This window comes from Pteronotus mesoamericanus, unplaced genomic scaffold, assembly GCF_021234165.1.
Source record: "Pteronotus mesoamericanus isolate MK-2021 breed Mesoamerican mustached bat unplaced genomic scaffold, CSHL_Meso_final scaffold_507, whole genome shotgun sequence".
NCBI classification, from domain to species: Eukaryota; Metazoa; Chordata; class Mammalia; order Chiroptera; family Mormoopidae; genus Pteronotus; species Pteronotus mesoamericanus.
Window position 1 is genome coordinate 13119298 of NW_026555319.1, and position 27263 is coordinate 13146560.

The window sequence follows — 27263 nt, forward strand, 5'->3', positions numbered from 1 at the left end:
GCTAACCAGCAACCAGGTCATGCCCATGGTGCTGGGCCAGGGACCCCACGTGGGATGCCTGGCACTGTGCGCACTTCCTCCTTCTGCTGGACCCCCTGAAGTTGCGGTGAGGGGAGGTTTACATTTTTAAGGTGAAGTCATGCAGCAGGAAGTGTTTGTTCAGGATTAAAATTCACCTCTGTCCAGGGTCTGGGTCTTTTTAACAATAATAGCTACCCCCTACCCTTCTACCTTTAGCTTGGCTCCCCACTGGGATTGATTTTGCCTCCCAGGGAGTATCTTGCAGTAGCTGGAGATATTTTTGATCACTGTAATTTGGGGGCCGGGGTGCTGCTAGTATCTAGTGAGTAGAAGCCAGGGATGCTGCTAAACATCCTGAAAGACACAGGGCTGCTACCTCCCTCCTCTCGACAAAGAATTACCTGGCTCAGATGACCATAATGCTCAATATTCTTCAGTCCAGAAAATAAAAAGCCGCCCGAACTCCTCTCTGGAGGCCTCCCAGTGCCCTTGAATTAGAGGAGTTTGAAGTGTTTGAAACCCTCCCACTAAAAAGTGGCACCAATAAATGAGTCCTGACTACCCCAAAAGCCCATTTCCCAATCAATAGGTGGCACTCCCCACTACTTCAAGGCGGGCCCAGGGCGTTCACATCCCTGTAACATCCTCCCATCTCAGCAGATAGAAGCTGGTCAGATCTAGCCTCCATCGCCGTCTTAATCTCTGGCCGGCCATTCCCACGCCTGGCTGCACTCTGTTTATCGGCGCCTTGGTTTTTTTTGTCACATGCACTTGTTTCTCTGACAGCAACTCCCGCTGCCTCTGTCCTGTTCCCCGCCAGATGGCACTGACTCTGGTCCAAGCGTGGGGAACGCCAGAACCTGACACTGGTCGCCAGTACCTATAGCTCCAGTTCGTATCCTGCCGGATCCATTCTTGGGGGGAGGGGAGGGCATGTCTGTTAACACCGGACCATTAATGAGGGTTGATTTACTGGGAGGGAACGTTTCTCCCTGTTCGCTCGATTTCATTCCTGACGGTCCTTTGGCTTGTTGAGGACCCCGGCAGGGGCTTCAGCCATTCCGAGGGGTTGGACTTGCCTGAAAAGGGAAGTGCATCTCTGGAGCAGAGGCAGCAGTGGGATAAACAGGGATCTCGGGCACAGGCAGCTCTTCTCGGCTTACAAAGCCCTTAAACGTGACGTGAGCCTCGCATGTCCGGTGTGGGAAACGGGAGGGAACCGATGGCTGCTGCGGAGCTGGGGAGACACACTCTGGGATGTGGTCGCCGGTGCTGGGGGAGTTGGGACAGAGGTGGGGCCTGCTTCTGGGTCTTGAGTCTCGCGCCGTCCTCAGCCTCACCCCTGTGCTTGTTCTCCCTGGCTGTCCCTGGCTTCGCTGTTGGGATGCGGTCATTTTAGTCACTGCTGGCCCAAACGACGTTGTTCATGGAGTGGCCTTCTGACTCCTATATTTATAGGTGGGGTCTACGACCCCCAGCCAAGCCTTTCCCGGGGTGCCCTGGGCACGCGAGGACGCTCACAGGGATGAGGCCAAGCCTGACCCGCGGGGCTGGCACGTCAGCAATAGTGATTTTGTCTGATTCATGGGCGCGGTTTCATGAATTGTGACATGGCACTGAGGCAGCGGGACAGAGTATGAGCATGTTTTGATAGAGAAGGGATGGGAAGGATTTGGGGGACATTTGGGGGCATTAAAACGCTGTGGCCAGTGCGGTGCAGGGTTGAGTACACTGGATGCAGAGGATAAGGGGTGAGGGCAACAAAGCATCACAACAGAGGAGACCCTTGGAGCTTGCCACACTTCCCAAACGGCCCCCCAGCGGTTCTGAGAACAGGACGGGCTGATGTTTACGGAGCACCCTCTACATTTTAAGCAATGCTTCCTGCACCTTCCACCCATAGTCCTCAACTTGCCGCACAGCACAGCACAGCGATGCTGTCATCATTCCCGCCTTACAGATGAGGAAGCTGAGGCTCAAGTAGGCAGGAGACAACTTGCCTGAGGCCACGCTGCAGGTGGTGGAGCTGGACTGCGGGCTAGTGTCTGCTTGGATGGGCTGAAGCCCCGCGGTGGTAGGACCTGCTGCATACTGCCCCCACTGTGAGTTCAGAGCTGCAAGTACTGAAATGTCCACGTGGTGACCTGTAAATTCCAGGCAGTGCACTAGGCATTTGGGATATAAGGCTGAGCATAATCCTACTCCTAAGGAACACTATGGCAGGAAGTTAGAAATTAGAAACTATTTACAGTAAAGTGGGGTATCTGATTACCCCAGTGGCTTGTACAAATGCTAGAGGCACAGAGATGAAAGCAGCTAATTCTACACCTGGGAACCAGAGAGGGCATCCTGGAGGAAGTGATTGTGGAATGGGTCTTGAGGGATGAGTAGGAGTTCGCTTGTCAGCAGGGAAGAACATCCCAGTTCGGGGAATGGTAGGTGCAAAGGCACAGAGGCATGAAAAATCATAGTGAAGTCTATGGGAATGACTGATAGACATATGGCGTGCCGAGTGTGAGCAGTGGCAGAACAAGAACCTCGGAGGGTGGGCTGGAAGGGAGACTAGTCTGAAAGAGCGCGGTAGGCTAAACCACGCAGATTGGACTGTGGGAAATGGGGAGGCACTGGAGCTGCTTAAGCAGGAGAGGACCCAATCAGATGAAAGAGAGTCTCCCTTGCTGCTTTATAGGAAACAGGCTGGAAAGGCAAGCTGGATGGACGAGAGGAAGCTAAAGACTGCAAGAACCCTTAGAGGGTGACGTGAAGTCTAAGTTGATGTCAGTGACTAGAGAGCAGGAGAAAGATGCATGATATTAGCCCATTGTATTGATGAGATACTTGAGGCCCAGAAAAGGGACCAGGTTTGTAATAGATCGTTCTCACACTAACTTCTTTGGATATAAAATCCAGTGGACAATTGCGAAGTCTCAAAGTCCGTTTTCTCTATTTCTGCAGTCACCGGGGCTAGTGGGCTGAGAAGATATATGCGCTGCATTTCCATTTAAATTGAAATGAGACGAGCCAAAGGTGGCTTGATAATTACTGCCTGGAACAAAGGCCCTCGGATGCGGCAAGTAGAGCGTCAGTGTTTGTGGTGCAGATAACTTTTGCATTCGAGACTTAATTACGTTGATATAATTACTCTTCTGTCAGGAAAATCGGGTGGCACAGATATGTCATATTTGAGTTCGAGCAGAAAAATGAAATGCCTTTTTCCTGTTCTTTTTTCAGGAAGCAGTTTGAGTGGGTGACCCTGGGAAGTCAGGAGCAGGGAGTTTGGGGTTCGGCCCAGGTCGGGATGTCTGTCTTTTGCGGCGCTTTGTGGGGGCCTGCGAGTGCCATCCTTGGGGGGGTTGGACTCCGGTGACAGTCCCATTGCGTCCCGTTCTGCAAATGCCGCGTCAGGGGTCACAGGCTGGGGGTGACTTTTGGGCCTGGAAAGCTGTGAGCTCTGACTAGCTGGAGCCGTAAGGAACTTTAGAGGGGTTTTTTTTTTCCATTTTGTTTTATCTTGCTTTATTTGTAAACCTTATGATGTAAAGACTCACAGCGGAGTTGCACATGGCTCAAAACGGGACCATGCTTCCCTCTCTGTTCCCGTCCCACTGGCCCAAGAGACCCTCAGCCACGTCCCCTTCTGTGCCTGCTGAGGAGTCTCCTCCAGCACTCCCCACCAATCAGGGGAAACCTGGAGCCCCCCAGACCAAGTGCAGAGCCCCTCATCACCGTGGGAGCCCCAGTCCCTGGTACTAGTCTTACTCAATTAGCTGGAGCCAGAGTTTAAGCAAAAATAGCTTATTCGGAGTGTTCGAACTGGAGAACAGAGGGTGGAAAGTACTTTCTTTTATTTATTATTATTACTGTTATTTTATTCTCACCTGAGGACATGTTTTCATTGATTTTAGAGGGAGAGGGCAGAGAAACAAGGATGTGAAAGAAAAAAGGAAAAACATTGTTTGCCTCGCACACACCCCAGCTGGGGATCGAATCCACAACCCAGGCATGTGCCCTGATCAGGAATCAAACCGGCTGGCAACCCTTTGGTGCCTGGAATGACGCTCCATCCAACTGAGCCATACAGCCAGGGCAGGAAAGTACTTTCTAATAGAGAGGGAAGTTCAGCCTCTGCCACCCAGTGGCCCAGCAGCCTCGCCCACGTGTCTTCCTGCCCTGAGCCTCAGTTCGGGCCCCTGGCATAGGGTGTGTTGTCCATAGATGTTGCTGTAATGTCTGAAAGTGCACAGCAAACACGCACATCTTAGGCTTTCCGCAGGCCAAACCTTTATCACCTAGATTTTAACCAGCCCAAATTGTCTGAAATGTTAGCCTTGCGCCCTCAGGCAATAGCTGGGGGCATTTTAAAGCAGTCAGAGAAGTGAGAAAGGAAAGGAAAGACCACACGCAGGTGCCTGGAGCCTCTGCATTGAGATAAAGGAGACTCCTGCCTGGGCAAGCTGGCAGGTGGGGTGGCGGCTCCAGGGTCCCCTGCTTGTTTGCATGGCAGACTTCATTCTGCCTTCAATGTAAGTCCATTTGGCCTGAGTGTGCCTATCTGTTATGCACTCTGCAGAAATGAACCCTGGAGGGAAATACAGCGACACATAGGCATTAAGAGTGGCTGTCCCCATATGATGGACTTACGAGTAATTTTGCCACTCTATTTATTTTCTAACCTCTCTGTAATGCACCCCGTTAGAACCAGAAATCAAAAGCACAGTTACGTGTCACATAACCACGTTTCGGTGAACAATGGATCACCTATGGGATGGTGGTCCCATATGATTACAGTGGAGCGGAAAAATTCCTGTCAGCTGGTGTTGTCACGGCTTAGTCATAGCTGTCCTGACGTCATAGCTGTCCTAATGTCACAGCACAACACATTACTCATATGTTGTGGTGACACTGCTGTAAACAAACCTACTGTACTGCCGGTCCTGGAAAAGTGTAGGATGGCGCATAATACTTGATAATAAATGTGTATTTACTGTACTAGACTTCCTATCATTATTTTAGTGTACTCATTCTATTCTTAAAAGAGTTTGCTGTAAAACAGTGTGCTGCATTAGGCTGGCAGCTGCCTATACATCTTGCGTTCGGCGCATCTATTGATGGCCTCATTTTCTCTTGTGCTCAATTTAATCTCATGTTGTTTCGTACAATAACACGCTCTACAAGCTTGTAGCCTGGGAGCGATAGGCCAAACCATGTCGCCTTGGTGTGTCATAGGCTAGGCCATCTTGGTTGGTGTTAAGTGCGCTGTGTGATGCTCGCGCACAGACAGACTCGCCTAAGGACACGTTTCGCAGACGGCTGTGTTGAGAGGCACATGACTGCAATGGTGTTTAAAAGAAAAAAGATCACATGGTGTCTTGTTAGTTTGTTAGGGCTGCGGTAACAAAGTACCACAAACCGGGTGGCGCGGGAAACAGAAAGGCTTTGTCCGGCCCTGCTGGCGGCCAGAAGTCTGACACCGGGACGGGCAGGGCCGTGCTCCTTGGAAGGCTCTAGAGCAGGGAGCGCTCGCTGCGTCTCTCGCAGCTCCTGGAGCTGTGCCGGCAGTCTCTGGTGTCCCTCGGCTGGTGGGCGCACCGCTCCTGTCCTCCATCTACGTGTGGTGCTCTCTTCCTGCGTCTTCATGTCATCTTCCCTCCTGCGTCTGTCTCTGTGTCCCAATTTCCCTCTCCTTATAAGGACACCAGTCACCTTGGATTGGGGCCCGTTGTAATGGCCTCATTTTAACTTGAGTAACTCTATGAAGACCCTCTCTCCAAACATGGTTACATTCTGAGGGGCTGAGGTTAGGATTTAGTGTAGCTTTCTGGGGAGGGGACAGGGGAGGGAGACGCAATTCAGTCCATTAACAGACATGGTCTGAGAAATGGGAAGAAGTTCACAGTGGCCTCAGGGTTTTTCTCTGAGCTTACGAGGCAACTGACACAGGGTCTATATACGGAGAACTTGAAGTGCTACGGTGGTAGCCAGCTTCCAGATGGTTCCCAGTGATTCCACCTCTGGCATTCACAGCCCTGGGTAGCCCCAGCCGTACTGTATCAGAATTGGCCTGTGTGACCAATATTATGTCAATATTAGTGACACCTCGCTTGCGAGGCCAGCTTATCCAAGGCATTTGGCATTCGCCTTGTCCTCCTCTCTTGGATCACTTGCTCTGGGAAAGCCAGCCATCAAGTCATGAGGACACTCAAGCAGCTCATGAGGGCCCCGTGGCGGGGCACTGAGGCCTCCACCTGCCAGCCTGTCAGTGCGTCTCCTGGGAAAGGACCCCCCGCCCCAGCCTGGGTCGAGCCTTCAGAGAACTGCAGCCCTGGCTGCCATCTTGGCTGTAACACCATGGGAGATCCTATGTTACAGTTTCCTACTATGGGGGCAACAAACTATCACAAACATAGTGGCTTAAAAGAGCACAACTTATTCTCTTCAAGTGTTGGAGGTCAGAAGTCCAAAGTGAGTCTTTAGGGGTAAAACGGAAGGTGCAAGCAGGGCTGGCTCCCCCTGGAGGCTCCGGGGGGCAGCCCGCTCCTCGCCTCTTCCCGCTGCTGCAGGCAGCAGCCTTCCTCGGCCCCTGCGTCACTGCTGCTGTGATCCCACCGTCACACTGCTGCTCTCCCCCCGTGGACCCTCTCACCTCCCTCTGATAAGGACCCCGAGGACTGCATTTAGGGCCCACCCACATAGTCCAGGATGCTCTCCCCATCTCAATATCATTGATTTAATCACAATCGCATGATCCCTCTTGTTAAGATATTCACATGTTTTGGGGATTAGGACGTGGGCCTCTTTGGTGGCCACTAGTCATCCTGCCGCAGACCCTGAGCCTGTACCACCCAGGTAAGCCACTCTCAAATCCCTGACCCCCAAGAGCCATGAGAGATGTGGAATGATGCTTGATGCTTCCAAACACTAGGTGTTGAGGCAATTTGCCATGTAGCAATAAATAACTGATACAGACTAAGAGTTTTTAATCTGCATTTGAGTCTGTAATACTTGAAAATTAAAATTCTGTAAACTTTTTCCTTGAAACACACATGCGAGGTCTGTCCAGAAGGTATCCAGCCCTATAATATGAAAAATAGAGGCACTTAATGAAAAAGATACAAGAAACATTGTGCATAGGACAATGATGCCTCAGTCCCCTTCAAAGTAGGCACGTTGGGACCTCACACAGGTCTCACAATCGCCATCAACTGCCCCATTGTATTTTTCTGAATTTCATCAATGATCTGAAGTCTCTTCCCTTTCAAAGGTGATTTTAGTTTTGGGAAAAGCCAGAAGTCACAGGGCACCAAATCTGGGCTGTAGTGGGGCTGAGTCCCCTGGGTGATTTGATATTTCACCAAAAGACTCTGCACAAGACGTGATGCATGAGCAAACATGTTGTGATGAAGATGCCAATCACCAGATGCCCATCGCTGCAGCCTTCTGAATCATCCAAATAGTCTCTGCAGAGGAACACAAAATTAGATGCAGATTCACTGTTCTACTTGCTCAGTCATTTTGAACGCAACAGCTACACAGTACACATGCTCACTCAATGGTGTCTACCGCCCCTACTGACTAGTAACAGTGAAGTTGTCATTGTTCATGCATGTGCTTTCCAGTCGACTCTCCTTGGCTGCCAGGTTACATCGCTGTTGGACAAACTATTGATATATTAACAATGACTGGATTTTTTCCGGACAGATCTTGTATGTTGCTAGAAAAGTGCATATCTTGTGTGTAGAGTCCGATGAATTTTTACAAACTGAGAAGACCCTCGTCTGTCTTCGATAATAAAGCCCAGATTGAACCCAGATGCTCCTGTGCTCAGCGCCAGTAATTTTCCTGTTCGCTCTCGGATCCATTCCTGCCCCTTCTCTGCTCTGCTCAGAATTGCAGGAAAATACGTTTACCAGCCACCTTCTGGTAGGTTCAGTGGCAGTGAGGGACAGCTCAGCGACAGGAGGAGGGGTTTCTCCTGGTCTCCCACTGTCTCGAGGGGGATCCCTCGCAGCAACCGAGCCTCTGTAATTCCAGGTCCCATCAGGGACCCCCCTCCTCCATGACACCAGCTCCCAGGGGGCAGCCCTGCTGAGGTTTCACTTCCCATTGGGTGGCCCAGTGTCTTGGCCTTTCCTTCCAGCTCTAGGTTGGCAGCGCCTTCTTGCCGTTGATGATCTCTTTTTCCTTCTCATCTTTCCCATCACCTGGATAACTAATTCTCTATATTTAATTCTTTTGGTTGAATGATCTAGAATGATTTTGATTTTCCTGACAGATGCAGGCTCCTTGGAGGCATTGCATTAAATCCTTCCAGCTTCAACAGAAAAACATCAGGTTCTTAGGCTTCATTTTCTGAAAAAGGAGGCTGTCCTCAGTATACAATATCTGCAAGATTCATATTTTCTAACTCTTTACTTAGAAAGAAGGAACTGGGAAAGTTCATTATGTGTCAAGTATGTGCCCTTGTGTTAGGGATATCAGATGTACACAGTTTTACATTATTTCATTTGTCCCTTGCAACAACCTTCTGCTAGAGAATAATGCTGTCATTTTAACAGATGAGGAACTGGAACTGAGAAAGGATTAGTAATGCTTCAGAATTCACACAGGTGCTTCGGGGATCATCTTGTTCTAAAGACACTGCTTCTCCAGCTGCTTCCACGTGGTTAGTGTGCATCTCTCCTTCCCCACCTACCAGGGTCTCTCCCTAAGTGCTGTGGGCTGCAGCTCCCTTTAATTCCACAGAACACCCGCCAGTTTTCACGGAGAAACCCACCCCCTCCCGAGGACTAATACGTGTCTTCTTTGAGGGTTCAGGAGGGTGGAGACGACCGAAAGTGTGGCCGAGCTGAGAGTTCCTGTTGCTGCTGGTAGATGGAGCACGGGCAGCCCTGGGCGCTGGCCCCAGGCTGCCTGGGCCTGTGCGGTGATCGATCCAGACACGCCTGCCAAGGGTGAAAAAGGGGTGGCAGGTGTCAGGTCTTTACTGGCGCTTTGGAAATAGGCGGGACTGAGCCTCGATCTGCCTGTCACTTTCTACCTGTGTGACTTCGGGTTCGTTGATGGGTCTCCCTGTGTCTATTACCACCTCGTAAAAACAGACTAAAAACAACGAACTTGGCAGGGTGAATATGAAGAAAGAAGAAAGGACCTTGCAGAGAGGTGACCAGCTTTTCCCCAGCTCCTCTTCCTGCTGGAGGTCGGGCGCTTTTTCTATCTTACGTAAGACAATCTGATGCATACTGTTAGGTTTTCTAATGGGCGCCTCAGCCCCTCCCTTTCCCCAAAGGATTCTGAACGCTCCCTGCCAACGCTCACTTCGTTGCTAAGATGGCCTTGAGCTCTGACCAGGACATAATTCACAGGGCTTTTATTTCCCCCCACAGCCTCATTTCTCCCAGGCAAGTGGCCTTTGGATGATTTGAATGAAAAAATGTCTGTTCCTCATAACCTTTCTTGGGAGACACAGGTACCTTCGGATGAAGCAGGAACAACTAGAGGCGAAGGGGAGAGGAGCTGTGGGCTGGGTTCCTGAGACCTGGGTCCAACTCTGGGTCGGCATGTCTTGGTCACATGTCCCTGGGCAAGTGACAACCTCTCTGAGCCTGCTCATCTGTAAAATGGGGACAGTAAGGCTGCCAAGACTGTTCTAACAGGCAGTGAGCAGGTATGTGGACCAGGGGACTGTTCTGTATAGCATCAGAGGGAAGTAAACTCTTAGATTTGTTAGCTTTCTGAAAATAAAAGTCATTCCTATTCCTTGCAGAATATCTAGAGAAGTATAAAAAAGGAAAATAAAAATTGCCTGATATCTCACCACACAGAGACAACAACTCTGCTATTACTCTGCTGTAATGGTCTCAAATTACCTTTTATGTGTTTATATAGCACTTGATTCTGAGGCTCCTTAAAAAGAATTGCATAAGATGAGGTATTTTAAACGTTTAGCAGAGTGCTTGCACATGTGAGAAATATAAATGTGTTCATTTATTAATTAATTCAAGATATTTATTAAGCATGTGTCAGAGTAGGAATATTTGTGTGTATCTATATATACACAGGTACATACACATTCATACATATATATATTTATAATATTATATGTGCATGTAATTCCTTTTTTTTTTTTTTTTTTTTTTTGCACCAGGATCTGCAATGTGAAGTTTCTATTTGTCTTTATTGCACTAGAAAAAAAAAAAATAACGAGACAAATTTTCATCCTGGTTTGGGGGTGTTTCATCTAGGATGTAAACTTCAGAGACTAATTTTGGGAGGTCTTGGTGGAGCTGGGGTGACCTTGAAAGGTCAGAGAGGCAGCTCCAGAGGCTCGGAAACTGAGGACGCCCTGGGCATTTGCAGACAGGAGAGGGGTCCGGAAGTGGAGCTGCCCTGGGCAGAGAAAACAAACAACGGTTTTAAATATTAGCCTCTAATTGAACATCTCAAGAGGAGACGATTTTAATTGCAGCCACTAATTATCCTATGAACTGCTCCCCACCCCGGCACCTCTGTGCGACACGCTCCAGGGGGAGCAACTTGAGAGTTCCACGTGGCTAATGATCCTCTAAAGCGGTGCCGGGGGAGGGGGCCAGCAAGTACACCCGCTACATGCTATCGCGCTGATCCCTCCGCACGCTTGGTGTACATTGTGCATGCATTAGCGAGCGTGTGCAATGCCCTCACCCCTCCTTCACTCACCGCTAAGAGCCATGCAGTAACACTGTTCATTCATTCCCAAAACATGCATCAAGTGCCTGCCATGTCCTGGACACCGGCAATGGCAAATACAGATCAGCGAGGTCCATGAGAAAGATAAGCTTCATGGAAGCTAGGATTTTGTCTCTCTATATCACCTGAGCCAAGATCAGTGCTGGCACCTAGTAGGTGCTCAATAAGTGATTATTGAACGAATGAATGGTATAGATGGTCCTGGACTTACGATGATTTGGCTTATGATTTTTTGACTTTATGGTGCCATGAAAGGGATAAGCATCCAGTAGGAATGGTACTTTGAATTTCAGATCTTGATCTTTTTGCGGACTTGCGATGGGCAACATGTGGTACAATACTGTCGTGATGCTGAGCAGCCGCACCTCCCAGTAGTCAGCTATGGGATCACAGGGGCAAACAATAACCCTCTGCAGTGTATGTGTTGCCGGCGGTTTTTTGGGTATTGTGCTTTGTGTTTTGCATCCCATCCTGTCCACCAAGAGCCCTCTGTGCCTCCTGCTTCTGGTGAGAAGAGGAAGGCAATTGTACCTGCACCTCCCCTTACGATGGGGTTCCTGATAGCGTAAGTGTTGTGAGCGCCTTTAAGGTGGACTAGGCCAAGCTATGCTGTTCGGCAGATTCGAGGTATTAAATGCATTTCGATGTAACAATATTTTCAACTTACGGTGGGCTTATCAGGCTGTAGCCCTATCTAAAGTTGAAGAGAATCTGTGTGTGAATATATGTAATGAATATATAATACGTATTAGTATGTTGTATTTCTGTAACCGTGTATATATCACTATATCGTAGCTATAGATTAATAATGGGCATATGGTATACTTAGTAGTAGGATTCTCCCGTATACATCTTACTATTTAAATATTCTAATATCCCCCTACCCCCTAGCGCCACCCCCCTTCTCTGTGCTCCAAGTCTCCAAAGAGAGATAATGATGGAAAAGACCAAGCTCACACTTGGTTTTAAACACACCCTGTTTGCATGTAGCCGTCCTGATCCCATCCTGAGCTTTGTTAGTCAGGTGTCATGGCAGGTGGGAGGAGCCGGCTCCGGGCCTGCAGGGGCTGCCTCCCTGCGCCCCCTTCTCCCAAGCGCCCCTCCGTGCCCCTCGAGCGCTCCCTGGACGGGCCTTGCTTTGCCTGCCCTGGAGACCCTGGAGCGCTGCATCCGTTTGGATGGATGACAGGGTCTCTGCAATCAGCAGACTCTATCTGGTTTTCCAGTTAAAGCAGGAAAGGTTTGCTGATTGCTGATTACACAGATTCTGAATTTCCCAAATCCAACTCCGTAGGCTGTTCCCACTGAGCCTGAGGCGAGGCCTCTGGCAGACAGAGGGTGGGACTCGGTAAAGGGGACAATGCGGGGGTGCGCGGTAGTGCAGATCCCCTGAACCCCATCCTTGGTCCCAGCTCCCTTGTCTGCAGACAGCGTCCTTGCTCTCCACGCTCCTCTGTCTGCCTAGCTGACCCCCCTCTACGCTGCCCTTGCTTTCCACCCCGCCTCTCCTCCCCCGGACACGGAAACAGCTTTGCAACCAGAGCCCTGCATTCCAGTCTCCTTAGTGACCGAGCGACCTTGGCAAAGCTGCTCAATGACGTGGGGACACCCACCCAATCGCTCCCCATTCTCCTCTGTTATTTAAGTGCTAGTAATGCCACTGTCGGTCAAGCCTTTCTTCCTGCCAAGTGCCAAGGGGGCTGCTACTGCCCACGTGGGGGGCAGAGAAGTGGAATAACCCGCTGAAGGTCGCAGCGCCTCGGGGCCATCCAGAGACCGCTTTCGCCTTCGTGATATTTGGGGTTTGACCCGTCTCAGGTCTCCTCTCCTCTGCCCCCCTGTTTAGTCCCAGCCCAGGGCCACCCATCCCCGAGGCAGCACTGCGCCGTCCCTGTCCTTTGCCCACCAGGAAGCTCGTCAGAGTTGAGACTTCAGGCCCTATGCGCTCCCTCCCCATGACCTTGACCCAGGCAGCCTTCACCAGGCACGGCTTGGGGGGGGGGCCCCATGCTCTCTTCTCCCCCCTCAGCACGAGGGGCCTGAAGAGTCCTCACCCGAGAAGCCGTGAACTGGGCTGCCCGTCTCAGCTTTGCAGTCCCGTGGCTGTGTGACCTCGGGTCTCTTGCTGCTCTGGCCCTCAGTTTCCTCACCTCCAAAACGAACACTCTCCACGTGGCCAAATGGCCCAGACGCGGGCTTTGCATAGCATCCCTGTGTCTTGCAAAGACACAGTGCCCTGTCTCCTGGGGGAAGGGGGCCGCTTGCCAGTGACCTTGGCGCCCTGGCCCAGTGGGAAGGAGCCGAGCTCGTGTGAGTCGCTGCCCCTGTTCCTGCTGGGATTTTGTCTTCAGCCACTTTCCTAAGTGCTCTCATGAGCCCACATGCTGATGTCCTGGGGCAAGCACCTCTCTCCCATCCCGGGGTGTCCACTGGCCTCTCGCCCTGGGGCCCCGCCTCAGGTGTCTGTCGCTTTGTCAATGGGAGGTGGGGATTCCACAGCTGGCAGTTTTAATCAACTACTGTGCACGGCCAGCCCCTCCCCACAGCACCCCTCCCTCTCTCCGCACCACACCCACCCCCCTTTAGAATTGTGGTCCCCCCGCCCCAGCTCTACGGAATAAGCATGGTTCATTGTTTCAGCCTGGCTCTGCTGGAAAAGCCAGACTAACAACATGGTGAACAGACAAGCCAGTGTCCGGGGAGAACTGAGAGTGTCCCTTGAATGGGGAGCAGCCCTGACTTTCACTGGGCGTGCACCCACAGCCCCAGAAAGATCAAGAGGCCGGGAGGTGGACGGAACAGGGCTCACATGCCTTCTCAGCCCTGGCCTGCCCTGGCTGGCTTTGCTGGCCTCGGTTTCCTCACTGCAAATGCAAGGAAAATGACCCCAGGCTCAGGGAGGGGCTGGGAGCTGTTCGAGGACACACCGCTAGTCAGTGAAACAAGGAGCTGAGAATTCCACATAGATCTGACCTTAAGTCCTTGTATTTTCACCTGTCCACACTCTGATCAGTTGAGAGAGGCATGTGTATGTGTGTTCCTTAAAGCAACAGTCAACAAATCAACTTCATATAATTAGAACAGCTTACAAGAAAAATCTTATCCATAAACCTCTTCATCCCCACCTGAAAATATTCTCAGCTCTCCAAGTGTTCTTTGAGAGGTGTGTTTGCTATTTGCATAGATAGGGGCTATGATACTCCCCTATTCTATACTGTTTGCTTAACATTATTTCATGGAAGCATTCCACGCTGCCACAACCCTTATTTCTAAGGCTAATGTCTGCCTAGTGGCATCACAGTGACATGCTGTGATTTCCCTCATCATTCCTAATCGTTGGGTGACGAGGCGGCGCTCAGCATCTCTGTGTCATCAGATGGCACTGTTCCAAACGCCCTCATGTACAGAGCCTGGCTCTGTCCTTTCATTTCTACCCAGAAGAATTAACTTCCAGAAGACGAGTTTCCAGGTTTAACTGAGGGCTTCTCAGACTGGGCACTGTTGACATTGGGCCAGGTCATTCTCTGTGGTGGGGACTGTGCTGTGCACTGTAGGATGTTGGGCAACATCCCTGTCCTCTACCCACTAGGTGCCAGTAACAACCCCCCAAAGTCGTGACAACCAAACATGTCTCTACATATGGCCCAGTGGCCCCCAGGGGGCACACTCGCTCTCAGTTGACAATCACTGTTAAAAGATAGGGGAGTGAAATGTGTAACAAGTGGAAGTCAAAGCTTTTCCAGGATCTGAGCAAGACCTGAGTAGGGCGGTGTCAGAGAGGGAACGGACGGGCGGTAAGAAGAGAGCCGGATGCACCGAGTCAGCTCCGGCACCACCATCAAGCTTCCTCCACTGTAGGCCTCAGTTTCTTATCTGTGAAATGGGAGCAGCAAGAGCAACCCACTTGCCAGGCTTGTGCAGAGTGAGTGAGGTCAGGAGTGGGGAACGCTGAGCACAGCGCTGGGCTCAGAAAACGCTCCGCCAATGGCAGCGCTGTTGGCCTGCTCTGGCGGGAGCCCCGCTGGGTCTGCCTTCTTTGCCTTTGCTGCCTCGGAGGATGGGAAGCCAGGTCGAGGGTGGGTAGAGGTGACAGAAAGGGAACCATCCTTGTTCTGTCCTCCCCGCACCTTCCCGCTCCAGATTCATCCCTAGGGCACGGGCTCCACTTCTGGGAACACCCCCTGTGACAGCGCCAGGAAACCTTAATCGGTTCTTGCATTAACTCACCTGTCCAAGGTGTACTGAGGGTTCACTTTGCGCCAGGCAGTGTGGTGGTGCAGACTCAACATCGCTCTGGTGTCGGACAGCCTGGGCTCAGATCCCATGTGGGTGAGTGAGCTCTGAGCATGGGCCATCCCCCGGGGGCCCTTATGCATCGTTGTCTCTACAAAATTGAGAGCATTGGTCTGAGGTTTGAGAAGCCCATCCACAGAGAGAAGCCGTCACGGGGTTCCCACCATGTTAATAGGCACTTGGTGAACACTGGGCCGAGCCCACGGTCCGCCTCTTCCCCAGAGCCCCCGGGGGTGGCTGAGGTTCTTGTCCAAGGCTGACGTGCGCTGTGGTCTCTGTCCCCAGGAGAAGTACGTGGAGGAACTAGCAGCAGTGAGACAAACCCTCCAGACAGACTTGGAGACGTCCATCCGGAGGATCGCCGACCTGCAGGCGGCCTTGGAGGAGGTGGCGTCCAGCGACAGTGACACAGAGAGGTAACCCGCAGGGGTCCCGCTGGGGCGGGGCGCGGTAGGTGGGCCGCACTCCGGGGAGCGCTGTGGCCTTCCACGGCCTGAGCTCCCACTCGGGTCTGGGGCTGCACTTCCCGGGAGACCCAGGTGTGTTCGGGGGTGGGAGGTGTCTGGCCGGCTCGGGTGAGGCGGCGGGATGCCGTGTGGCCCCGCTCGCCGAGCTGCTGGGGAGGGAGGCAGTCTGGGGAGTGGCTGCAGAGGGGCTCCGGCGTGTGATCGTGGGCGTGTTACGTGTCCGGTCTGGGCCTAATTCCCTCACGTGTGAAATGGACATGATACTATGGAACAAACCACATCAAATTGCCAAGATTCGGCCGTTTTTGATCTACCGACTGGATGTTTTATATATTCAACCCACGACCGACCTCACAGGGTTATTAGTGAGAGAGTTAAATGAATTAATAGGTGAATGTCACTTAGAACAGTGCCTGGGGCGTGCAAGTGCTTAAGAGTGTCAGCCATTCTTGTGCAGAATAACAAGAAATCTTACAAAGGCAACAAATAGTTTGAGGATGCAAAATTAAATGGCCGGTGATGGTGCGGACACTCTATTTCAATGTCGGGGCCGCTCTCCTTCCTCGGAAGACAGGCTGCTTCTCACCATCCTCACCCAGGTCTCAAGCTGCCAGGGGCCGTGAGTGGGCCACTTAGCTGGAAAGCGTGTGGAGTGTCCTGGACGGGCACGCAGCTGTTCCCCGGAGCTGCCTTTGTGGCCTCGGTGTGGTATTTCTCTGGAAATGACAGCTGCTCATCTGGCTGCAGCAGCTCTGCCCCCGTCCCAGCCTGGGCAGCTGGGCAGGGACGTTGGCTTTGCATTGCTTTGATGAGGAGCAGGGTGCCTTAGCCTAACTTTCGGATGATGCGGTCCCCTCCCCACACCAGCAAGCCACCCCCGTGCATACCCGTGCAGGCTGCACAGGCAGCAGGTCCCTCTTGGTCCTCTCAGGAGTTGGGGATGGTTCATGCTGCAGCCAGAACAATCGAGGATTAGACCACAGAGTGCAGCCTTCTTCATCTGCACAGGAGGATCCTGACCTCGGAGAAGTTCAAGGTCACACAGCAAATTAGCATTTTACACTAAGACATAACCCAGCGCTGCTCAGTTTCCTCCCCAGACCTTTGCCTGTCAAATTTCCCTTAATAGGGTGACTGCAGGGGCCAGCAGCTGACCGGTGGGAGATGTGGGCACAGGACCGGCAGCGAGGGAAAGAGAAAGAGTTGCGCATCCCCTGTGGTTTAGCCGGTGGGAAGCACTGAGCATCTGCGTTGGAGCTGAACACACTTAGTCAAGAAAAACAACTGGAGGGAAATGTGCCAACCCTCTAATCCCAGGAGAGAAGGTGTTACTGGTGACCTAAGGTTTTGTTTTCTTCAAGCTTATTTCTATTCTCTAAAATTTCTGCAATGATCTTGCACACGCACCCCCTAGCTATCCCAGCACCCTCTTTAGGAGATTTTGCTCGCCTAAGTGATGTGCTTTACACAGCCAATTATATGATGGGAACACATTCTTCCCTTGATGCAGGCCTGGGAGGGCCATAGGCTGTTCAGAGGCGTGTAACCTCCAACTTTCCCGTGAAGGTGTTTGTGCTCAGCATTGTCGCAACAGAGACCCAGTGGCTCTACAACCTCATGTTCTTGGCTCTAAGGAGAGGGCTTTATCCAAAGAACCTTGAGTTTCTGCAAAGATGGCTTCCATGCACACTCAGAATATTTCTACCGTTCCCTGCTAATTTGTACAGCTGCCAAATTGCTGATGAAATGGCAAATACCGATGTCGCAGCTGCTCCCAGCTTGTGATTACATGGAGGGGTGTCCCGTCCGCCACCCCCTCCTCCAGTTTTATTAGCGTCATGACAGAACTAACGTCTGTAATTACAAACCCCTGTTGCTGATATTGTGCACTCGATGCTTGGACTAGTTTTTCTATTAATAGAAATGCTTGAGCTTTTGCATTCATTATAAAGGGAATTGATGGCTGTGTCTACTAGCGGGTTGGGTTTTTTGCCAAGAAGCAAAACTTTTGAGCCATCTTCACTTGCATAACAAGAGATTCCTTTCTGAATAAACAATAAAAGTTATAAAAATGACAAAATTGGAAAGGGGAGAAGAGGGACCGTGCCTGGGGGTGTGGGGACAGGCTGGGCAGATGTGACGAGAAGCAAGCAGCAGATTCTCACGTGGGCATTGAGATCACAGAGACGATGCTCTGGGATGAGTCCTCTGTCGCTCCGTCAAGCATATAGTGTACCTTTTCCAACATGCATTGTTTTAAATTGGCTAAAATTAGGCTGCAGTGAGACAAGCTGAAATACCTGGGTCTAACCAAAGATCATAGCTGCCCTTGAGGGCATACTTCTGAGTTAGCTCATTTATTAGTGCGCACAGGCTCTGACCGGACTGGAGAGGTTCCTGCCACATAGTAGGACAGGCTTTGGAGCCGCCTACCTTTCTCTGTGCCTGAGTGAGGTAAAGGGGAGAGAAGCATGTTCCCTCCCCTCTCCTCCTTCCGCCTTGCCTCTCACCACTTTATCCTTCCCTCTCTCTGCCTTTCTTCCTCTTTGGAAATGGCTCACAGGAGCCCACTGAATCCCCCGGTTCCTTGATGTGCCCCAGGACCCTAGGCAGGATCAACTACGTGATTAGTGTCTCTGCTGTGAAATAAAAATACGGGTGATCTTTTTCCAAATTCAGTCAGAATCTGAAGACAATGACAGCAGAGCATTGAACCAAGCACAGGCCCGTCTGGGCAAGGGCTGCGGGCCTGGGGAGCCAGCCTGGCCCACGTGGTTCTAAGGAGCATCTCTGAATTCCCAGCGGGCCGTGGTCCCAGCTCACTGCCCTGTAACTTGGATTTGAAATTTACAAGGAGCATAGATTTCAGTAATAGCATCAGGATGGGGGAGGGCTGGGCAAAGCATTGCCCACAAAGTCGTCTCAACACATTTCAGAGAATTAATACTGTACAAACCATGTTCTCCGGTCACAGTGCCATTAAAATGATGATCAACAATAGAAAAGAAATACATGCTTTGCTAGGATGTAGAGCCACTGTCCGGAGCAGAGCTCCGAGCTCCAGCCCCGGGGGCCTGCCCACGCTGTTCCCCAGGCTGGCAGCTCCGCACTGCACTCCCCTCTCAATTGTCTTGTTACCTGGGATGAGAGCTTTGGATGGGAGCCGGGGGGATTGGTCCCCGGCACTTCCCCAAACTGAGCTCTCAATTAGGATTCAAACCCACCCTGGAGAGAGAGGTGCTTCCGCTGGAGGTGAGGTTCTTTGAGAGACTTGTTCAAATTATAAAAAGTCACATTTCCCCATGTTGGGAATTAGATCCGAGTGTAACAGGCCTCCCAGGCTGGAAACACGGCTACGTGCTCAGAAAGCCAGGCTGGCTGTGCAGTAGCATTTAAATGCGTGCTGTCCTGCTCCAGAGCGCTGCGCGGTACCTTTGACTGTGGCGCCAGCCTTCTTAGATTAATGGAGAAAAGCTTTAAGCTGTTACCCCAGGCCTGGAGCACGCTCATTAGTCGTGGAGGGAGGGATGTGCCAGCTGACAGGCAGCCCCGTCTATGCTGGCCCAGGGTCTGCGGCTGCTCTGTCTGTCTCCTTGGCTGGCGGTTTGGGGTGGGGTAAGGGGAGTGTGGAGAGGTCGATGGATGACCTCCGATTCCTGGGTCAGCTGAGCGTATGTCCATTCCAGCTGGCCCAATCTGAGATGAATGTTCTAGCAAGAGTCCTCTATTGTTGTTTTGAGTTCAGTTGTATATTTTCCAACATATACCCTTTTCACTTGGCTAAAATTAGGCTGCAGTGGGACAAGTAGAAATAACTGGGTCTAAGCAAAGATTGCAGTGGCCATTGAGGGCATCACTTTGAATTAGTTTGTTTGTTGGTGGGCCCCGACTCTGGCCAGACTGTAAAGGTTCCTGCTATGGAGTAGGACAGGCTTCGGAGCCGCCTACGTCTCTTTATGCCTGAGTAAGGTAAATGCCCACATCTCTTTTCCTCTGATTTTCTTACATTCTAATTAGCTCTCCCCTGTTTGAATAATTAGCATGTCCCAGAACTGGGGAAAAGCTTAAAGAATTTCTCTATCATTCTAAATAGGTTGATGTCTGATGTCACATTCCAAATTAAACACAGGACCCTGGTGTAAGATAGCACATGTTTAAATGACGCCGCAGAGCCCACCTGGCTTTCTGAGCACCTTTGTAGCATGAAAGTCCTGGCCACCCAGCTGGCGGGGCCCGCAGGGACTGAGAGCCCCAGCCGCTTTGCCTGCTCTGACCTTACAGGCAGCACATGATAATTCTGACAACAGGCCCTCTTTCCTCAGGACTTTGTGCCAGGCCATGCAACCTGCCCATTTTGCATATGTTATTTTCACAACAAGCCTCTGAGGTTAGTACCCTTACCACCTCCAGTTGCCAGTGACGAACTGGAGCTGGGAAAAGTCAAGAATTTGGCCCCAGCACAGACAGTAAGTGACGGGGTTGTGATTTGACTTCCAGGCTGACTCCATCACCCACACGTCTAATGATCGAGTGCTGCTATCCTGTCAAACATAGGCTTTCTTCCCCCTCTCTCTTGTCAAGATCTCTTTTCTCTGCCAAGTAACTGGCCTGTCACTCTGGCAAACCCATGTCTGTCACTCTGCTGTGGGGCCAGTGCGTTCATGTGTTATTTCCCAGGCAGTGTTTGTATTCGGACTGGAGTTGTCTGGCAAAGACTCACTCTGAAGGAATACAACAGAAGACATTTAATTCATTATCTTGCTCATCAGCAGTCCCCTGCCCACTAACGCTTGGCACAAGGTATTCTTTAAAAACCACACGCGCCAAGGTGAGAGAAAGAACCACTGACGATACCCGTCAGGAGATGAAGGTTCTGGCCGTGGTTGCAGTGCCAAGTAGATCAGGACCACGGACAAGTCCCTCTGTCTTCCTGGGCCTCAGCCTGCCACTCGACAGATTACAATCATCGGCATCATTATCACCATTGTTTCTACCACCACCATCACCATCGTTGTCGTCATCATCATCATCATCATCGTTGTTTTCATCATTAGCATCATGATAACAGAGCGCCTTCAGTGTTAAGACATCCGGGGTTACAGCAGGGAACAGGCGAACGTGGACGTGCTCCTGGAGCCAGTCCCCAGACTCCTTCCTCACAGGGTGAAAGGGTCAGTAGGTCTCACACTCCCTCCTTTAATGAGAACCCTCTTTTTCACACCAAAGCAAACTTCTACAGAAAATTCTAGCTTATGAGAGACTGCAGCCACCCTCTCTGACGGGCACAAGAGGGGAAGGTTTGGGGCTGAGCCCCCATCCTAGATCTGTCTCCCTGGTCCCTTGGTAGCCCCTGTGAGGTCCCCAGAACTCAAAGGCTCATCGGACCATGGTGCACAAACTCAGGGCTCTGCCACGGTCCATAATCCAAGACTTGTGAAAAGTCAACCTGGTGGTGATTCCTCCTGATCTGGTTTAATGCTTCTCAGAATCAGGCAGAATGAGACATCTCCCGCCTCTGCTGAAAGGTCTTCTCTCACTCCTCCCCCGGCACCGTCACTCCAGACCAGGATGTAGGTGCTAGGTCCTTTTGGCATGTTCTCACACCATCAGTGTCTGAGGAGGTTTGTCCAGAAGCCTTTCTTAACCCAGCCTCTTTATTTTAAATATCCTCTGTTCTGTTGAGACATTCCCAAATGGCAGGCACTCTGTGGTCCCAGCTGGACACCCCCCTTGGTCTGGGTGGTATTTCATCTTGCATGGACAAATAGAACGTCTGGCAGCCCTTGACTTCCACCTCAGAGGTTCTGTGCAACTTCAGCGACACAGGTCCACTGGCAGGTGCAGCCAGCGCACAGATACTGTCAAAATCGAGGGTTATTTTCAGTGAGCATCCCTGCCTGTATCTCTTTGCTTCTTCTCTTGGCTGGCTCTTCTTCAGAGTCACGGGCTCGGGTGGGGCTAATGGTGACCGCTGATGATCTTATGTTCCTACAAGATTGCCTCTTCAGATGCTCCGCCATTTTTTTCCCCTCACGGTGAAAAAGGATGTAACAGATCTTAATGGCGCAGTGATGTGTCATATCTGCTGCCTGCTCACTTGTCATGTAAACTATTGGTCTGGAAAACCCAGTTCTTCCTGTTATGGCAGAAACCAGCCCTGAAATTAGCTATTGTAATAGAGTCTGGCAGGAACCAGAAGGCACCCCTCAAATGAGCCAAAGGAGGAAGCTTAATGAAGGGACTGTTTACCAAGATAATGGGCACAGTGCGGAGAAAGTGATGGCTAAGAAATGGTGCAGCCCCTGGGGCCAGCTCTGCTGGAATCTGGAGGGAGGGAGGGAGGGAGGGAGGAAGGGAGGGAGGGAGGGGAGGGAGGGAGGGGAGGTTGAGAACCAGGAGTTGCTGTACGGAGAAATCCAAGAGATTAAATACCCCACCCTCCCTCTCTTCTCTCTGTCCCTCCAACCATCACCTGAGCTCCCCACTGGCTCAGTGTGCAGGGCAGCGAGCCCCTCACGTGGCCCGTACAGGGACAGGTCAGCCTCCTGGGCACACCGCAGGGTGGGGAGCATGGAGTGGATTTGGAGAAGTAAAGGAAAAACGTCAGTACAATGAGGCATCTGGCAGTTGTGGGTCTCCAGTCTAGGGGGAAGGAGCCCTTGCAGAAAGGGCTGAATTTAAATACTGGTACCCACCCCCCGGCCCCCCGACCGTGGGGCTCATACTCATGGAGTCAGCTGGGGTGAATGCTGGTCACATTACCAGAGGCATGTCCCTTCATTAGTTACATTGTACTGTAAAGATTCTCCTGGGCTGGGTTCAATTAAAGATTGATGTTGGGTCTGATGACATCGGTGAGGAAGTGTGTCCCTGGCTGTCCAGCAGAGAGAGACCTTGCTTCCTGCAGGATTCAAGGAGAGTTGCTTTCGGTTTATGGGGACACTAAGGCGGCCAGGCACCCAGTGGGACCTGTGGACACAGCCTCTTTCATTCCAGAGGCGTGGAAGTCTGAGGTGGGGAATGGGCCCGAAGCCCCTGTGCCCATCGTCATGGCTCAAGTGCCGCCCCTCCTGCAGCCAGTGTTGGCCGGTCCTCCCTGCTTGAGGGCCTGAGAAGCGCTGTTCCTTGTACAACTAGCTCTCTCGGTTTCTAAGCGGGTTACCACGCTGTTGATATCTATGGCTTGGGCCACAGGACCTTCAGTTCCTTTCTTCTTTCTATGAACATTTCAGAAGATGTAGCCCTATTTACTCAAATCCCTCTGCTTTCAAGGGGCCTTGCCCACCACATTCTTAGCTCAGCTGGAGCCAGAGTCCCTAACCTGGGATCTGTGAGCTGGTAGGTCAAGGGAAGGGGGCCCCCATGCCTGAGTTCTAGATACGATACTGTGAGCCCTGATACTGCACCAAAATCCAAGGTGATGTGGTGCATTTGGGGAGATGGAAGTTATTTCTATGTTCTCCCTAAAAGATGTTGGCAAAAGGCCCAGGACTCCTGCTCTGGGGCCCAAGTGCATCCTCTCACTTGCGTATAATTTTCAAGCATTTAAGCCAGACAAGCCTCAGCTCATTGGCCCAAACCCCTCGCTGAAGGGTAAATAAGACATATTCTGGGCCCTGGAGGGGCTTGTGCAGTGTGGTGGGGACAGATAGATGTTTAGAGAAGCCCCAAGAGAGATGGGTCCTTGAGGGCAGGGACCAAAAAGCTGCAGGTACATCCCTTGGAGGAAGTGACCAGGCCTTCCAAGGAAGGAAATGCCCAGATGCCAGTGAAGAATGAAGAGGTCCTGGCGTTAAGAGCCAGGGATCAGATAAGGTCTCAGGGGTCTGAGGGGTATGGGTTGGCTGTCCGCACCTGCATGCTGGGCAGTTGCACTGCGGTGCAGAGCATGCACTTAATAGCTCGTACAGACTCGGGAGTCAAAGCTGTGTGACCGTCGGTAAGGGTGAAGTCTCTCATCTCTAAAATGGGGACCGGTGGGGCGGTCAGGTATCACGTGTAAATTATACTTGTGGAATGAAGGGATGCTCCCCTAAAGAACAGCTATGATTGTCATTCGTTCTGGAGTTCCCCAGAATGCCCCAGGAGGCTGACCACCTTCCCTCTTGTCTGATTCACTAGCACTCACAAAGAGCAAATGCCTTGCTTGTTGACACCGATGATGCTGTTAATAACTGCAGTACTGGTTCTACTCAGAGGAGCAGTAATGGTGGTTACCTTTTAAGCAGGTGTCTATTTGCCAAGAACGATGATGTTTCCACGGGTTATCTCACTTCATCTGCCCCACAACTCTGGACGCAGAACCCCGTTATTAGGCACATTTTACAAAGGAGCCCAGGAGGCACAGAGAAGGCGAATGACTTGCCTAAGATCGCACACTGGCAAAGGTTGGAAGTGGGACTCAAACCCAAGCTTGTCTAACATCAGAGATGGCGCTCTCCCCTAGCCCCGGAAGCACAAGGGTAACAGACTCTTTCTTGTGCCTCCTTCTAGTGTCCTGACGACAGTGGATTGTGGCAGCACTGGCAGAAAAGAGATGTAAGTTAACCCTCCGTGGAATCGAGCAACTCAGAGTGAAGCCAGGAGCAACCCCTGGCTCTCTGTGTCCATTCTGTAGAGGGCACATCCACACCTTCTTGGAGAATTACCAGCAGTGCCCACAAGAGCTTCGACTCCATAGTTGCAGCATATAACCCTGGGGACATGGACCTGCCCAACTTCTTTTACATAAAAACGTGCTCAGGACTTACGATGTCGCTCTCCTCCTCAAGCATCTTCAAAGGCTCCCATGACCGCAGAATAGACTTTTTTTCATTGACATTTGAGCCCTGCACCTTCTGACCCTTGCTTCCTTCCCTGCCAGGGACTCCTACTTTCCATAGTATCCACGCTCTGCCTTTTTATGATCTCCATACCTATGTGCATGCTGTGTTCCTTCGATCTAAAAATCCCTTTCTCCAGGCCCTATGCGGACAGGCCCTAACCTTCAGAGGAGATGTAGCTCACCTGCCACTGTTTGATGGCTTTCCCGTGTTTCCAAGAAGCAAATCAAGACTCCTCTTTATTGTCCTTAGAGCCTACTTTCTGTCCCACTCTATGGCATTGATAATTTTCTCTTTTATTTAACGATTACTTATATAAACGTTTACTCGGCTAAGACGGGTTCTTGAGAACAGGGTCAATGTTGAGTCCATGTTTATAGCTCCTTCCCATGGTGCCCAGCATAGAGTATTCTGTAAGTAAATACATTTATATTGATCAGATATGCCCAGGCACACAAGTGCATGCATGTAGAAGAGGGGGGAGAGAGAAAGTGTATCAACCAGAAAACAAAATAATAATTGAGGCCCACATAAATAAGAGGCCCCCACAGAACTGTCCCTGTGCCGCTTACTGAATTAAAGACTGTGTCCACAAAGATTCTGGGGAAGGCGAGCCAGGAGTTAAGACCTTCACGCTGAACATATCCCATGAACATATCATTTGGTGTAAAATTTAATGCCAAGTTTACTCTAACATTGGGGATGCCTCCACATCCACATTAGAGTGTTTATCTTCCCAAGGAAGAGCAGTGATCTGTAGCATAGGTATTGGAACCAGAGGGACCAGGGTTTGCATCTCAACTTCATCACATAATTAATTAGCTGGTTAGTGACCTTGGCCAATACCTAAGTTGGTCTTGCCAAATCTCATTCTCTCATCTATATAATGAGGACATCACCAGCTACCACCCCTCAGGGATGGGGTTGTGAGAACTGATCGAGGATATGCATGTACAGCACTTAGCCAAGGCCTAGCTTTCGTTAGGGGGGGACCATCTAGTTATTGCTGTTACTTGGTTGTCATTGTGGTGACAGTATCCTGTCTTCTGCTTCTAGAGATAACGTCTCCCTCCTCAGCTCCCGGCCAGAGGGCAGTGTGCAGTCCTGGCTGAGTTGTACCCTGTCCCTGGCCACGGACACCATGAGGAGCCCGTCTCGACAGTCAGCCGTCAGCAGCCACATCCTCAGCCCCAGGTAAGAGTATCTCCTTGTTGCCTGTGGGTGGTCAATGTCTCAAAGAATCTCAGACTCTGCAGGTTGTTGTTTAAGTCATCCAGGTCATCCTCTGGACTACACAAGGACAAGCGTAGTCCAGACATACGATCCTGTCACTTCCTACCTGTATGACTTCAGGCAGGTCAGTTACCTTCTCTGAGCCTTCACTTCCTCATTTGAAGTACAGGAAATATAATTGTATTTACTGCCCCAAGTAGTTGAAATGATGAGAATCTAGTGCAACTCCCCATAAGGCATGGTTTTCCAAATGATTTTAAAAGTAGCACGGGGTGAACATTTTTAGAAATAACTATGTATTTATTATAGTTACCTTCTAAGGCAAATTCTTCTTGTTTTCCATGTATAAATAGTTCTAGATTTAAAAAAAAAATTAACATATTCAGTTTTTTATTTTATTTTATTTTTTAAATGGTGAATCAGTATAAAGACATGCTGGATGATTTCTCCCTAGGAGATTTTAGCTTGGCTCGAATATCAGGACTTTATGTTTTCCCTACCAGAGAGGGAGAAGAATTCCTTCTTAGCCTGAGACGGGACCCTCACAGATCTATGGGATTGCCAACAATAGATTGCTCCAACACATGAACCTTGGGATTCACCCGTAGCTGTAGGACTTCAGTCCGTCTTCCCTCTTGCTTTTCAGTCCCGTTCTCCTCAGTTCACTTGCTTTTCCTTTTCAAGGTGGCCCTCTTGTAATTGGGAGCTAATGACCATAAATAAGAAAGGATGGGTTAAGCAGATGCGTAATTAAGACGAAAGGCATACTGCTCTGTGACACCAGAGGAATCAAAGCGATAAGATAGAAAAATCACAGAGAAATGGAGCCAACCCAGACAACCCCTTGCTGGTTGGAAGTGTGTTCGCTCTGAAGCAGGGAGTTGTCTCTACAAAAAGAAGGGTGAAAGTTTACGCTAACCTTTTGGGCATATGCGGTGAATGGCAAATGGGCACAGGACTGCAGACTGTGTTAGGCCGAAAGATTTGATGCTGAAATGATCAAAGAGAGCTTCCGAGGACGGGGTGCATCTGAGGAGTTAATGAAAGCAAGATGATGTGATCACTGCGCTTAATTAATAACAAAGGCCTGTATGGAGAAGGAGCCATGTCCTCGATTAACCCCAAACAACGAGGACTTTTTCTCTCCTGATAACCCAGTGCTTTTGTTTCCCCATCAGCCAAGTGTTAAGGCAACAGAAGCAGAACTGGAGGCGGCCAGAGCACAATGTGAATGTTCATTAACATAATCTCCGAGTTTCGTAATTATAATTGTATTAGGGGGCATGAGAAGGAGCTCAGCCCTTGACTTACACTCTCTTCGAGGGTGCGGTGCCCTGGGAGGTGGGGGGGGGGGGCTGTGGTTTTGTGCACGGGCTGAAGTCAGGGCATCTGGATTCCAACCCTGTATTTCCTGCCCTGCAGCTGTGAGGTTCGGGGCAAGTTGCTTAACTTCTCTGTGTTTCCTCATGAGTAAGTCAGGGTTGCTGTCAAGGTTAATGAGATGATTTGGAAGTCGTTCTTCATGCCAAGCCTGGTGTCTCCAAAGTGCTCGAGAAAATGAGCTTTGTTAGTGTCAGTATTTATTTGATGCCGGAGGACCTCGAGGCAGCCATCATTAGCCCCGTGTTGCAGAGCAGGCACCTGAGGCCCCAAGCGGAGGCACGGGCGGCCCTCCCTGCTCCCACGGCCGCTCTGCGGGCAG

The 27263-nt window shown here is 50.8% G+C and overlaps 1 protein-coding gene across 1 annotated transcript in view; it reads left to right on the forward strand.

The window, feature by feature from the left end:
- Positions 1-27263, forward strand: part of MYO18B (myosin XVIIIB) — a 212743-nt gene that overhangs the window by 166570 nt on the left and 18910 nt on the right. The window contains exons 39-41 of the mRNA XM_054594428.1: positions 15325-15455; positions 24000-24044; positions 25385-25522. Coding sequence (XP_054450403.1) covers positions 15325-15455; positions 24000-24044; positions 25385-25522 — 314 coding nt within the window. The remainder of the gene's footprint in view (positions 1-15324; positions 15456-23999; positions 24045-25384; positions 25523-27263) is intronic.